Here is a 14,936-nt window from a genome sequence, read left to right as displayed (position 1 = left end):
TTGTTGGTGAGGGGCCACTGGAGCTGCTAGCACCAGCAAAGCGGACAGTTCCTGTGGCCTCCCCGAAGGAGCCTGCCTTGGTTTCTGAGCCTAGGCAGAATGTTTGAACTGAGTGAAGAGGGTGACAAGAATGTTGACAATACATTAAGAGATATAAACCATGTGGACTGCCTAGTTGAATTTTGTCATTGATCACTGAGGAATTAGCAGATCTCTTGTCCTTTATTATGGTCCTGATAATAATGGTTATTGGCAGAGACAATTGTAATACAAATGAAAATATCAAACGTATTTTAGCTATATGGCAAGATGTATCTGTTTCCCCTCGATTTTTGTCTGTTTTTATTTTATTTAGTTTTATAAAATCACAAAGTAATAATGCTTATCACAAGTGGGACTATATAAAGAATAATCCTGTCCAATCTAGAGTATAATCTTCCACAACCTTCTTCATGCCCATAAAGAGAGGAATGTATGCAGGTGTTCTGTTTGTTTTTATCCAAATAGAATCATACTGTGTTCATCACCCTACAATTTGCTTTTTTTTTTTTTTTGAGAATCGCTCATGGGCTTTCCTGCAAGTTAATCTTAGACATAGATCTCTTTTTCAACCTAGTTTCTTGTAAACACACATATTTCACAGAAATGGAATATTATATTGTGTGCGTGTGTATGTGTGTGTGTGTGCTTGTGGAGCCTTTTTTTCCTTCTTTGTTAGTCTCCCTATGGACTTTCTCAACCTTTACTCTAAAGACAACGCCCTCAAGCTATGTTAATAAACTGCTGTGTCTCTTTCTGCTTTTATTTGGTCCATGTGCTATGTACACACGCTGCATTACATCAAATCTGAGATGTCAATTTTTTTCACATTTTAACATCTCTGAAACTGCAATTTCTTACAATCTGAAGTTTAATGAAATAGAGTAGGCATATGTATGTTTGGGCGCTTTTTTCTTCATTCTTTGTTTTACAAAAACAAGATTCCGTTTCCCATACTTTTCTGCATTTTGCTTTCTCTTTTACTTTGTAGAAATCTCTCCAAGACAAATGACATCACTCTGTTCCTTTTAAAAAACATGCTTGTAATATATTCAATATTTCTTTAATGATGGACCACATATTTTCCCCAGATTATACTTTTCCCTGCAACAAAAATGCTGCAATAAACATCCTACGTACTGATTTAAAAAAGAGAGAGTTTAGTCTTCACACAGTGAGTGGACTGTTGACACACCCCACAGTGCTGCCCCAGCCTGGGGGATTTTAACATTTTCTGGGTGCTTGATTTCATAGAGCCCTCACCCCCTTGGCCCACTCAAGTTGCTATTCAAATTTATAAATGAAGGAAAGGAAATGCTTCTTGAGAAATGAATGGTGTGTCTTGAATCCCTTCCACATCTGAGACTGTGGGATTTCTGTGGGATCTGAAGAAGCAGAGTGATGTGGGAAGAAGCAACTGACTTGGGTTCAGAATCGTGAGGTCTGCCACTTGCTGAGTGAATTCCTTAGCCTCTCTAGGCCGTGGTTTTGGCAGCAAAGTAGGAATATAATATCTAAATATCAGATGGACTCCCATTGGTGAGTTCATTTAGTAACATTAAGAAGTGCCCTGTGGCTTTGCTGCCATTTCTTTGGTGTTGTTTTCCCGCCTTGCACAAGTGTTTGGTTTCCTTCTTTGAATTCACCTGGGGCCTCAGTCTCATCCCCATACCGATCTTCGTGTCATTTCTTGTCAACATGTTTAACATCTGTCTTTCCCACCAAACAGTAGATTCCTTGAGAATTAGCATTGCACCAATGTTTCTGTGCTCTGGGAGCCTGGCACAGGTGTTGGGAATTCTATGTGCTCTCCGTAAATATATTTTGAATGGATGGACAAATGAAAGGATTAGCTGGTCACTCTGAAATTACCCAAATCCAGTTTATGGATTGATATAGGAGCCATCCAGATGTGGTCTTCTCCTTTCCCTCTTTGGGAAAATGAGAAAAGAGAAAGGATACTCTCCGTTAGTTTCAGTATTTTCCTGACATACTTTCTTCCAAGAATCATGACCAATACATACACATCAGTCCCTGAGGCACACTGTTCCTGTCAGTCATTTCTGTGGCCACATCTGTCCTCATAGATGTTATATACAGCACCCATGTGCACATTTTTTAAAAAAGATTCCTTTTAATCAAGATGTTTTACTGCCATGTGACAGAACAATTATACAGTAGTGACACAAATCTATGATGACAACAATATGAGTAATTCCCTCTAGGACTGTGTAGTGCACAGTCTGTACCACTGTACGTGGTGACCAGACAGTCTACATCTGCCTACAGGGGGTGTACTCACCCTCTGCAGGTTCCTGTTGAAAAAACGGTGAGGATACGTCAATCCTTTTTCCTGACTTTGCCAGCAGACATGAAGAGCAGAACAGCCAGTGTGCAACCTACTTTCCAATCCTCCTGGATTAGCGTGGGGCATGTGGTAGGGCTCACTTGGCATATGAAAGAATAAACAAACACATCATTGGCTCAAAAAGGACCTGGAAGAAAATGAGTGGACATTTAAAAATCTGGAAGTGGTTGATATTTCCAAGCTGCTAATGACCCTCTCTGTCCTTTTCTGTACACAGTGGTACATAAATGGGGTGAATTATTTTACTGACCTGTGGAATGTTATGGACACGCTGGGGCTTTTTTACTTCATAGCAGGAATTGTATTTCGGTAAGTACTCTCTTCGCTTTTCCTAATTTTCTGTGTTTTGAGTACAAAAGTGGAGAAAAGCTCTGCAGACATTTCAAACCCAAGGGAAGTCTATTACTCATTAGAGATTATTACACAAGATCACTGTGTCTGCTTTATAGAGATGCAGCTTGGTTGGCATGAAGTTGAGTCCCCTCTCTTCCCCCTCCCACTGATGTGTAATTTAAAAGGGGTCCTGCATGATTTTTCTCTTTGTTCTTATAGACTTTGGGGAAAATTATTTTTTTAAGTAGAGATGAGGTTTCATCATGTTGTCCAGGCTGGTCTCAAATGCCTGGGCTCAAGCGATCCACCTGTCTTAGCCTCCCGAAGTATTGGGGTCACAGGCATGAGCCTCTGTACCTGATCATGGGGAGAAATAAATAGAAATTGAGAAATTCCACTGATTATTGTGTATTGATTTTGTATCCTGAAACTTTACTGAAGTCACTCATCTGTCCTAGGACCCTTTGGACAGAGTCTTTAAGGTTTTCTAGGTATAGAATCATATTATTAGTGAAGAGAGATAATTTGACTTCTTTTCCTATTTGGATACCTTCTATTTCTTTATCTTGTCTGATTGCTCTGGCTAGGACTACCAGTACTATGTTGAATAGGAGGAGTGAGAGTGAACATCCTCGTCTTGTTCCAGTTATTAAGTGGAATGCTTCCAGCTTTTGCCCATTCAATATGATGTTGGCTGTGGATTTGTCATCGGTGGTTCTTACTATTTTGAAGTCTGTTTCTTATTATTTTGAAGTCTGCTCCTTCAATGCTTAGTTTGTTGAGTTTTTTTTTTTTTTTTTATCATGAAGGGATGTTGGATTTTATCAAAAGCTTTTTCTGTACCTATTGAGATGATTGTGTAGATTTTGCTTTTAATTCTGTTTATGTAGTGAATCACAATTATTGATTTGCGTATGTTGGACCAACCCAGTAGTGAGCACAGTACCCAACAGGTAGTGAGCCTAGTACCCAGCAGTTAGCCCCCTCTCTCTCATTTCCCCCTTTTGGAGTTCCCAGTGTTTATTATTCCCATCTTTATGTCCATATGTACGCAGTGTTTACCTCCCACTTATAAGCGAGAACACGTGGTATTTGGTTTTTTGTTCCTGCGTGAATTCACTTAGCATAATGGCCTCGAGCTGCATCCATGTTCTTTCTTTATTGCTGTGTAGTATTCCATGGAGTATATGTATCACATTTTCTTTATCCAGTCCACCATTGATGGGCATCTAGGTTGGTTTCATGTCTTTGCTGTTGTGAATAGTGCTGCAATGTACATATAAGAGCACGTGTCTTTTTGGTAGAACGATTTATTTTCTTTAGGTATGTACTCAGTAATGGGATTGCTGGGTCAAATAAGAGGAGAAGATGCTGAGAATGTTAAATATCATACAGCATTGTTTCGTGTTGGGCCATATGTCTTCTAATATGCACTTAACTTTGATTTGAATGCTGGCTGTGGAGCTGCCCTTCCAGTTACAAGCATATTTCCTCAATGGCACAGCCAGAGTGTGGGATTAGAAAAACCAACCACAAATTACCACCAAAAAAACAATGTGTATTCCACATCATAGAGAGATCAGGGTATGCCCCAAACCATGGTTTGCATTGCCTAGCCTGCATCCCAACTGGCCTGTTGTCCCCAAATAACTTTTAAGATAAAGCTAGCAACTGGGCCATGGTGGCTCACACCTGTAATCCAAACACTTTGGGAGGCTGAGGTGGGAGGATCACTTGAACCCAGGAGTTTGAGACCAGCCTGAGCAACATAGCAAGACCCTGTTTCAATTTTTTTAAAAAAGATAAAGCTAGCAATTATATATGAGTAGTACTTTCAAATGATGTCATTTTGTAAAGAAGCTTAACCATTCATATTTACACTTATACAGAATGAGATGGTTTACAATGAGTGTTCACTCTCCAATTTGAATGGGGTAAAAATGTCAATTTCCTCATCAGATAGCCTCCCTTTCTGATTGGGTTTAAGGTTCCAGCATTTGAGCCACAGTTGGTTGGACATGATTCTAGATCATTCCAGTTAGAAAGCACAGATGGCTTTCAATGAGCACATTAGCAGGTGGTTAGATAATCAAATGATCTGGTGCAAATGAGGTAAGTTTCATTAGGGGAAAGCTGGCAGCGTGAAGTCCCAAATGGTCACGGGAATGGGCTGGGGGTTGGCATCATTATAGAAGCCTTGTGAGCCAGGGAAGTTAGCAATAGCATGGTTAGGTTCCTGCAGTAGTGTGTGAGGATGGCGGGCTAAAGAGACAGGAACCTCTGAGAGCTCAGTTTGGTGAGATGTCTTTGCTTTTCATGTCTTTTCATGTCCTTGACTGTACTTGAGTCCATGAAAGCAGAAGATCATGGCCTTTGCTGGGTGGTGTTTCTGGCCTGTTTGCACTCACTCAACCTTCCAGCTCTTGCCTGTTTTTTGAAATTGGGTTATGTTTAGAAACAAAACTTTGGAATGTTTTGTCAATATCTCATGAATTCTGTTCCTTCTTTTTCCCCTAGGCTCCACTCTTCTAATAAAAGCTCTTTGTATTCTGGACGAGTCATTTTCTGTCTGGACTACATTATTTTCACTCTAAGATTGATCCACATTTTTACTGTAAGCAGAAACTTAGGACCCAAGATTATAATGCTGCAGAGGATGGTAAGAATCAAGAATATTTGTAGTCATCATTTCTCTTGTGGGGCCCAGAGTTCTTTTAACGGTTGACAGGAGGATTTTGTCCTTAGAATGACTGTTGCATTTCACCATCAGTAACATTTGCTTTCTTTGATGTATTTCATCAGGGGCCTCTCCCAGGTTAAAATTTAATGAAAGATGGTTGTGAGGAGCAAACAGTGTCATTTAGTGCACTGTTAACAAATAACCTCATACTTATTTAGATTTTACACTTTACAATGTACATTAATTTGAGTCTTGACAGTTTGCTAAGAGTGTGAGCGGGGGAGGAACTTTTATGCCAATTTTATACATGGGGACAGTTGAGTACAAGGAGGACTGTGTTTGTCTAGAGACAAGCGATGAGCTAGACGCACAGTGGGGATTAGAACCTGAATCATGTAACTGTGTAATATAGATACAGGGAAAGGCTATAGCAGGCTTGTTATATATACACGTAATAGAAAGAATTACACACGGATGGTGTTGCTTTCCTAAACTTGTTTTCCAGATGACCCAAACCTCCACTGTTTCTGTCTTTAAATCAGATGAGCATTTAGATGAGCTCATCTGGAAGATCCATTCCAACACTGAGGTTCTTTCAGTTTGTGGTTTTAATTCAAAGCATTTCTGGGACATCCAGTCACCATGAAGTCATGCTATGTGTGCACAAAATTAAAAAAAAATGAAACGGTCCATTCTTGTCTAACAAGGATAGCTTTTATTTTCCAAACAAACAAACCAACAAACTATGAAAATAATTTTGGGGTTAAAAGTGTATCAAAATCGTGAGGTATAGGGACAGAGAGGTCCTCCAGAACTTAGATTCCTCCTTTGCTCTAGAGCTGGGCTCCCACTCAGAAAGCTGCTGTTGCTGGGCTGGTTTGGAGATCAGTAAGCAAAAATGCATCAAACCGGTTTTAACTCTGGAAGACAGATGTCTTAAGATCCAAAGATGATGATGACCGCCTTTGTCAATTAGTCAGTGAACTCTGGGTGACTTAGATGCTCTGAGCCCTGGAACCGCTGCTCCTCTCCATGGCCCACTGAGGACAGCCAGGCCAGGGGGACTTGCCGACTGTGGGGACAGTCCTGACTCCACTCTCCTGTCCTCCCCCGACAGCTCATCGATGTGTTCTTCTTCCTGTTCCTCTTTGCGGTGTGGATGGTGGCCTTCGGCGTGGCCAGGCAAGGGATCCTCAGGCAGAATGAGCAGCGCTGGAGGTGGATATTCCGTTCGGTCATCTACGAGCCCTACCTGGCCATGTTCGGCCAGGTGCCCAGTGACGTGGACGGTAAGCCTGACTTGGGTCAGGTGGAAACAGCTTGGACGAGGCATTTGTTCCCTGAACCAGCCCCCAGGGCTGCCCCAGAGACCGCACTTCAGAAGCACGCATGTGAAACAGACTCCAGCACCACACAGTAAAAACTAACTCCTCGAAACCTCTTCTTTGCTCTTAAGCAAGATTTTCCATCAGCCTTGCAGATGGTGCCCAACATTTCAATTGTTAAACCTTTTCAAAAATAGTGATTCTGATATTTTCAATAACAATGTGGTAATTGAAGGCAACAAGGCTTACTAGTTTAGAAACGAGGGTTGTGAGTTGTACTCACCCATGTGACAGAGTGATTGGGCTCCCATTTCTTTCAAAAAGAGCAACACTGGAAAATCCACATTGGAACCTGGAATGTAGACTTCCGGCGTTAGTTAGTCCACTGCCAACTGGTTTTTGGAGGCAGGCTGATGGTGGCACAGATGGTTTTAATTTGCCCACACCCGATTTACAGAAGGAAAGTGAGGGGCTATGTAAATTGTGTGTGTTTTGGATGGCGGGCTGAAGCATCGTTAGGATGCTGACAATAGCCTTGGCTCGTCATTTCCTGTCCTGCCGCGATAAAACCTTCCTGGTTTCCCTGAGCCAGAGCCTGCTCCTGGTCACAGTTCTTCATGCCTGTTGTTTTCTCTGTTATCCTCCTGGCCTCATAAGTTTCTCTGGCCCCGTCTGCTGAAGCCTCTTCCAAGATCTTAGAAACAACTCTTTTCCCTGCAGTGGCGGAAAGGCACCTTGGTATTGTCACATCCAGTCTGCACACTGTGCCTGCCGCTTTACAGAAACAGATGCATTTCGTCCTCATAACAACCCTCCACGTCTGTGGTTTTAGTTCCATCGGAATCTAAAGAGGAATTGGCAGGTGGGGTTCAGATCTAGGGTAGCCACTCATGTGCTGTGTGCCCCCGGGAAGCGACTCCACTTTGCTGTCTCTGTTTCATGGGCAAAACTGGTAAAGCACCATCTTCTCTCTGGGGCCTTTCACTGGCTGGCATGACCCCACACACACTCTCTGGCACAGAGCAGCTCTCAGAGGCCAGACGTTTGTACCCAGTGCCCCCTCCTCTGAGATTTCTCAGACGCACCTTGGCACATCCTAATGAAAGGGTCCTGATGCTCACTTCCAGACCCAAACTTCCCCCAGTGTCCTCCTGTGAAGTTCTGCTGCCAGCATCCACACAGTTGAGTGAACAGAGCTGTCAGAAGCCTCAGTGTTGTCCCTAACACCTTCTCGGATTTCATTCCCCGCTATTCAATTCATCCACTAGTTTTGTTGATTTTTATCTCCTAAATGTTTTTTTGAAATCTGTTTTTTCCGTCACCACTGCCACCCTGCAAGCCATCCTCATCGCTTGCCTGCCTGAGTCTTAGGTACAACCTCCTCACCTTCCTTCCCCTCAAACCCCTTCTGATCTGTGCTGCAGCCAGAGAGATTCTTTGGAAAAGGGAATCTGACGTGTCATTCCTCTGCTTAAAACAGCCTCATGGCTTCCCATCACTTCAGTGTAAAAATTTCAAAAATAGGCCGGGGATGGTGGCTTATGCGTGTAATCCCAGCACTTTCGGAGACTGAGGCGGGTGGATCACCTGAGGACGAGAGTTTGAGACCAGCCTGGCCAACAGGGTGAAACCCTGCCTCTACTAAAAATTAGCTGGGTATGGTGGCATGCGCCTATAGTCCCAGCTACTCGGGAGGCTGAGGCAGGAGAATCACTTGAACCTGAAAGGTGGAGGGTGCCAGTGGAGCCAAGATCGTGCCCAACTTGGCACTCCCAGCAGCCTCACCATCAGCAGCGAGATTCGCGTCTAAAAAAAAAAAAAAAAAAAAAAAAAGATGTTAAAAGTTAATATGTCTGCTCAGTGCACATCTTATTCCCTCATTTCCACTGATGTTTACAACCCCCACCTCGCTTCCACCACAGGGCCTTTGCACATGCTGTGGGGTGCTCTAGGCTCCCACCCTCCCCATTAGTTCATGTTCCTGCTGCTAATCCTCTGCTCTCAGTTCTGAGACCCTTCCTCCTTAGGAAGCTGCTCCTGGATGAGCTGTCTCAGTTTATGCCCCTCAGAGCACTGTGTGTGTCCTTCTTAGCACTTTTCATGGGCTAAGACTTTAAATGTGTGTGGTTGATTATCTGCCTATCCAAAGAGGCTGGAACCTTTTTGAGGGCAAAGAACATGTTAGTAGCTGCTCAGTAAATATGCATTGAGTGGATGAACAGGTGATTCTAAGGACTGTGACTTGTTTGGATAAAGTGCCTTAGAACATGACCTAAGACATTTCATGACCATCACGTTCTTGGGACCCTGGGGATGCCATCACTCTCACCCCTCCAGAGGGTCCTCACTTTGCCTCTTGGTTGCTACATCCTCAGGTACCACATATGACTTTGCCCACTGCACCTTCACTGGGAATGAGTCCAAGCCACTGTGCGTGGAGCTGGATGAGCACAACCTGCCCCGGTTCCCTGAGTGGGTCACCATCCCCCTGGTGTGTATCTACATGTTATCCACCAACATCCTGCTGGTCAACCTGCTGGTCGCCATGTTTGGGTATGTGTTCAGTGACATGTTCACTGATGTCTACCGTAGGCCAGGTCCCGGGCCAGGCCGGAGGTGCTGGGAGCATCGCAAAGGTCCCACCCTTGAGGAACATACTTTAGAGATCTTCTGGGGGATTGGTGGACTAGAGGGAGTGGGGCCTTTTTAAAGGGACCATATTAAAAATATAAGCTGTGCCTTGAGTTTATTTGACACTGCAGACAAGCACCTGTGACAATCTCCATCAAATCCAGGCTACGTATTTGACATCCATTTAGCAAGCTCTTTGGAGCTCCGTGAAGTTGGTGATAACATCATCCCTTGGTGACAGAAATGTGGTTTAACTCGTCTCCAAGGTGCCTTATATGCTATGGGGCTCAGTGGTATGGATTCTAGGATTCCAGGACTCAGACTTTAGTTAGTTACTGTTTTAAATTTCTCAGTTTAAATCGGAATACAAAGAGCAGAGACAAGAGACTGACTCTCCTTTAGGGCTCATGCCTGATGAGGTTGGAGGGAATAATATGGGTAATTCTTCTTTATACATTTAGAAAATCATGTTTTTCATTTCTTCTCCATCTTTCTTAGAAGGGTTGCAAAGAGCCCCAGTGGTAGTTTCAGTGGGAGAGCCTTAGTTTTATATTGTTCCTTTAAGGTATATCAGCATTTTAAGTGCACAATCCCGTCACTGTCAGAAATAAAATTAACCAACAAATATGCACATTTAATACATTATTTGTTAAACCTTTGGGTGGAAGGGAACTCTTAATTCAAAACCAGAAACCTGGAAACTCTGAATGAGAAGATAGACATGTTTGATTACATAAAACAGTTTCATATAATAACTGATAAATTAGTGGAAATAACTGATAAATTAGGGGAAATGTTTGCGTATAATGAATTTCCTAATATAGAAAGAGCTCCTGTGAATTTATAAGAGAAAGACAACCCATAGAAAACTTGTCAGAGAAAATAAATAATTCAGAGAAAGAAAAGTCCAATGGCCAATACGCGTATAAAAAAGAACTTAATTTTGTGGATAGGAAAGTTCAGATGGAAACAATGAAACACTGTTTTGAACCCAGCAGATGAACGAAAGTTAAAGGGAGTCTCTGGTGTTGGGATGACGCTGGGAAATGGACATTGCTACTGGGAACCTGACTCACTTCCCATTCTTAGGAAAGTAATTGGTAAATAGTTATTAAAGGAAAAACATGCAAACCTCTGTTGGAACCTCTCACATCTGGGAATCTGTCCTAAAGATGGATGTAAAAAGATGTTTGTTAGATCACTATTTGATGTCTATCACTAGGGAAAGGTTAAAGAAAGTGTGCTGTATCCACACTGTAGAATATTATGCCGCTCCTAAAAGACAAAGTTTCATCTGTATCTATTAACTTGAAAGGATGATTTTTTTAAATATAAAAAACAAATTTCAAATTAATTTTATGGCATAATATTGTTTTCTAACAGTAAAACATGGACTTTAAAATCAAGTATATACTTCACTGGTTACAATGATCACACATGACATTCATAATTTAGAAAAGAATATAAGGAGAAGACAATTGTAAAATAGAGCCCTGAAATTCCAAGATGCCCAAGGACTACAGATGAAGGTCACCTGCCGTATCTGGCCAGTGGCCTCCCTCTGAGCAGGACTGTGTGGAAGCACATACCTCTGGGGCCATCACCTATCAAAAGGACTGAGCAGTGTGTTGCCATCTGGTCTCCCAGTGTCTGGAGATGTCCTTCTGCAGTCCACTCCAGTCTTCTTTACACTGTGACCAAAAGTGATGTTTCTAAAATGTCACTGATATGGTTTGGCTGTGTCCCCCTCCCCAGTCTCATCTTCAATGGTAGCTCCCATAATTCCCTCATGTTGTGGGAGGGACCCAGTGGGAGATAATGGAATCATGGGGGCAGTTTCCCCCATACTGTTCTCATGGTAATGAGTAAGTCTCACAAGATCTGATGGTTCTTTCACTTGGCTCTCATTCTCTTTGCCTGCTGCCATCCACGTAAGACGTGACTTGCTCCTCCTTGCCTTCCATCATGATTGTGAGGCCTCCCCAGCCAGGTAGAACTGTGAGTCCATTAAACGTTTTTTTTTTTTTTTTTTTTTTTTTTTTTTTTTTTTTTGGTAAATTGCCCAGTTTTGGGTATGTCTTTGTCATCAGTGTGAAAATGGACTAACACAGTCATTGTTCTGCTTAAAATTCCGGAAGGATTTCAGTATTTCCCTACAGCATTCAGGATAAATTTCAGGCTTCTCAGCTTCCCCACCATGCTCATTCCCTGCTGTCTGTCCCCTGGCAGGCCTCCCATATGCTCGTCCTTAAACGGGGTGATCTGCCACGCCTGATGCTTTGCACATGCTTGTCTTCTCTCTGGATTGCCTGTTCCATCCTGAACTTCTCTTCCTGCCCGGTTCCTGCTTGCTCTTTACAGAGACAGGAATCGTCTTTTGCCAGGGTGGTACCTGATGGCCTCCCCACTTTACACAGAGGCTCTTTGAGTCCCTGTGGCACTTCTTTACTCGCGTAGTAACAACCTTCTCTCCTTGCAAACGGTGAACTCTGGAGGGTGAAGATTGTGCCTGCCATCTCAGCACCTGGCACTTTGTGGGTTTATTCAGTGAAGGAAAAAAATGGGTTCTTACCCATGTTTAGTTCATTATTTAGTTATTAGTTATGAGCTTAGTTTCCTGGTGTATTATATACTGAGAAGCATCAATGGTGAGTAACAAATCAGCAAGAGAATCATCACATAAATGTTTAACATCTGCTCTGTGCTAGGTGTCTGGGCCATGAAGATTATGTGGCTGCTAGTTCCACATGGCCCTAAGGAGGGAAGGTGAAACTCTCCTTCACCACCTAGCTGGTGGCAGGGAGGGACTTGGGCATCCAGAAGCCTGTCTGACCCACAGGCAGCCAGCCAATGTCATGATGTCCAAATGGTGTCCAAACATCAGAGGGGCCAAAATCTGAGCTGCAGAGAGAAGCAGCAGGTGATGGGTGATTATGTCTCCACAAGAGAGGGAAAAAAAGCAGACCAATCCCAAAACCTGAAGCAAAGGCGAGGGGGAAGTGGGATGGCTTCAGGCCTTTCCTTACAGTGATAAGATATTGCAGCTACACTGCATAGTCCTGTAAGAACTTACCACTAACTATATTTACAGACATTAAAGACCGACAGCTCCTAAAGCCATGGCCTTTGAGTTATGCTAACTCGGTAAATCTCAGCGAGGCACATGGTATTTAGAGCTCTCTTGAATCTACGCACCGTGAGCTGTCTGAAGGAGTCATTCACGAGAACCGTGGCACTTTTGTAATCCATTACCTGCATTCTGATAATGAAATGATTGAATTTGGAGCTGAGCAGGATGGGAGCCTCGTCTGTCACTTTCAGGTGAAGGAGATGAAGTCCCACAGTCACAGCTGAGTGACTGTGGTCCTGGCCGCGCATTATCTGGCTTAACTCAGGTCTCTTCCCCATGAGGCCAGAGCCACTGCATCACATCCTACTGTTGCCCCAGTAGTCAGTGCTTAAGTGTGACAACTTGCAACATCCCTGTCCTTGGGGAGCCTTCTCGATTAGCTCCGGCTTGAACCAGAGGCCCTTTCCTTGCTAATACCTGTCCGGGAACTCCAGAACAGCGAGAGATGCCGTGTTGGTATCCTTAGGTTAAGTCCTTGGAACACTGTTTCTGGTCATTGTTAAAGTTGTTCAGGGCTTACTCTGTGAGCAGATGGCCCCAGGCTGTGACCCTTCCCTGGCACCACATCAAAATACTAATTTAAAAGCTTAACCATACACAATGGCAACCTTATTAACTGCAATGCAAATGTACCCTTGGGAATTCTGAAGGAGTATTGGAGTGCTCTCTAGATGGTATTCAACAGAGAAAGGAAATGGACGTGAACATCTGTGATTATTCTACATTAAAATTATCGATCACAGGCCCTGTGTGGCTTATCAGAGGCAGGAAGTGAACTTAAAGTCAGTAAATGACTCCAGGTCGACTTACCAGGAGCTAAGGTGTTTATAAGCATTGTGTCCTGAAGATAAGTTCACCCCATGCAGTTCTGAAAAGGACTCGTCAAACATGTCCTGATGTCGAATAGTTTCTAAAAATGTTTTTCAGATCTTAGGAATAATATAAACATGCAGAAAAGTAGAAAGAAGAAAATAATGACTTGATACAAACTAAAGGTTTGAGTGGTGTGTGAACAGTCTAAGGGAGGTTATTGAATTGGGGTGAAAAGAATAGAAAGAAGAGTGCAGATAATTGTAATAGTAACAATAGCTAATATTTATTGAAGCTTTCCCATGCTGGGCACAGGTTCAAGTGGTTTACAGGGGTCACCTCATTTAATGATGACTCATTTTTGTGTAGGTGTGTAGCCGGTGGGCTAGTTCAGGTTCTTGACTTCAGGACAGAAAAGAATTTGAAAGTGAGTCAAAAGTAAAAGCAAGCAAGAGAATTGATTGCAAAGCCAAAACACACTCCAGCAGCCGGTCAGAACGGGCCGTTCAAAGGCAAGACAGCTCTGTCTAATACTGGGGGATGTCCCTTTATGGGAAATTTGCATGATTATTCATGAAGGAATGGAAAGGGGTGTTGCTATTAAGCATGTTAGGAGTGGTTTCTTAGACCTGCACGTGCAGTGGTTGTACATGCTAGTACATCCATCGCATGTCTCATAAGCATTTTAAATCTCCACCCGGGGGTGCGTTTTTTACTATCATAATGAGCACAGTTCAGCCCAAGGACACTAATCACAGGTTTCTGTGCTTGTGCAAGTGTGGGGATTCTTCCCTTTTGCTCCTGCCTTTTTGCTGTAGGACGTTCTAACCACGAGCTCAGGATGTGGTCTGTGCACTGTTAGGCAGTTTGTTCTCTTCATCAGTTTGACAAGTTTCTTGTTTCCTGTTAAGGGAGGCTCTGACCACCTCATCCAACCTGCTTCAGGTGCAGGCAGCCTTATTGCCATTTTACACATAAGGAGTGGGAGGCAGAGAAAGGTTAAGTCCCTGCTGTTAAGGGAAGAGATGACATGGAAACATTTGAATATTATGTATATAATATAATGTAATATAAACAGCATGGAGAGGCTATTTGCAGAGGAGGGAGTTATTAATTGTGAGACTGTTGGCTGGGGCAGCCTAGGATCCGCAGCAGCTGCTAGATGGGGGTGATGTTTGCTTGAAGGATCATGTACCCAGAGCCCGGAGTGTTGGTAGGAGATGTAGAAGTAGGGGAGATAATGTTAGTCTGAGGAGGAATCAAGAGCCAGGGAGGGTGGAAAAGTCCGCAGGAGCTAGGTCATGGAGGGTCTTTTATGGCATATTAAAGAATTTGGACATTTTCCTGAAGGTGAAGAGAAATTTCATGAGTCTTCGTGCAGGTATATGGCACAGTCTTAGTTGCTTACTCTGTTAGCAATATACTAACCTGAATTATCCCTTCCAAAATCAGTGCGATCCAATCGCTGGTCAGCTCTTACTGTTGGCTGTTGTTGGCTTTGTACTTGCTTTTTTGATGTTGCAGAATGAGGGGAACCAGGATGTGTTACACCATTTAACATACACACCAGTGCATCAGAGAGAGCAAAAAGTCAGTGTCACCATGGGCCATGGAGCAGTA

General features: G+C 43.1%; 1 protein-coding gene across 1 annotated transcript in view; it reads left to right on the top strand.

Annotated features, from left to right (window-relative positions):
• The window catches only part of TRPM8 (transient receptor potential cation channel subfamily M member 8), a 90,835-nt gene that overhangs the window by 49,097 nt on the left and 26,802 nt on the right, over window positions 1–14,936 (top strand). The window contains exons 17-20 of the mRNA XM_017890395.1: window positions 2,625–2,716; window positions 5,258–5,399; window positions 6,538–6,709; window positions 9,121–9,298. Of these exons, the coding sequence (XP_017745884.1) occupies window positions 2,625–2,716; window positions 5,258–5,399; window positions 6,538–6,709; window positions 9,121–9,298 (584 nt within the window). The remainder of the gene's footprint in view (window positions 1–2,624; window positions 2,717–5,257; window positions 5,400–6,537; window positions 6,710–9,120; window positions 9,299–14,936) is intronic.

Source organism: Rhinopithecus bieti, unplaced genomic scaffold (genome assembly GCF_001698545.2).
Source record: "Rhinopithecus bieti isolate Rb0 unplaced genomic scaffold, ASM169854v2 scaffold_19482, whole genome shotgun sequence".
In the NCBI taxonomy this organism is placed as follows: domain Eukaryota; kingdom Metazoa; phylum Chordata; class Mammalia; order Primates; family Cercopithecidae; genus Rhinopithecus; species Rhinopithecus bieti.
The sequence above is the reverse complement of the archived record's forward strand: the minus strand, read 5'-3'. Positions and strand labels throughout refer to the sequence as shown.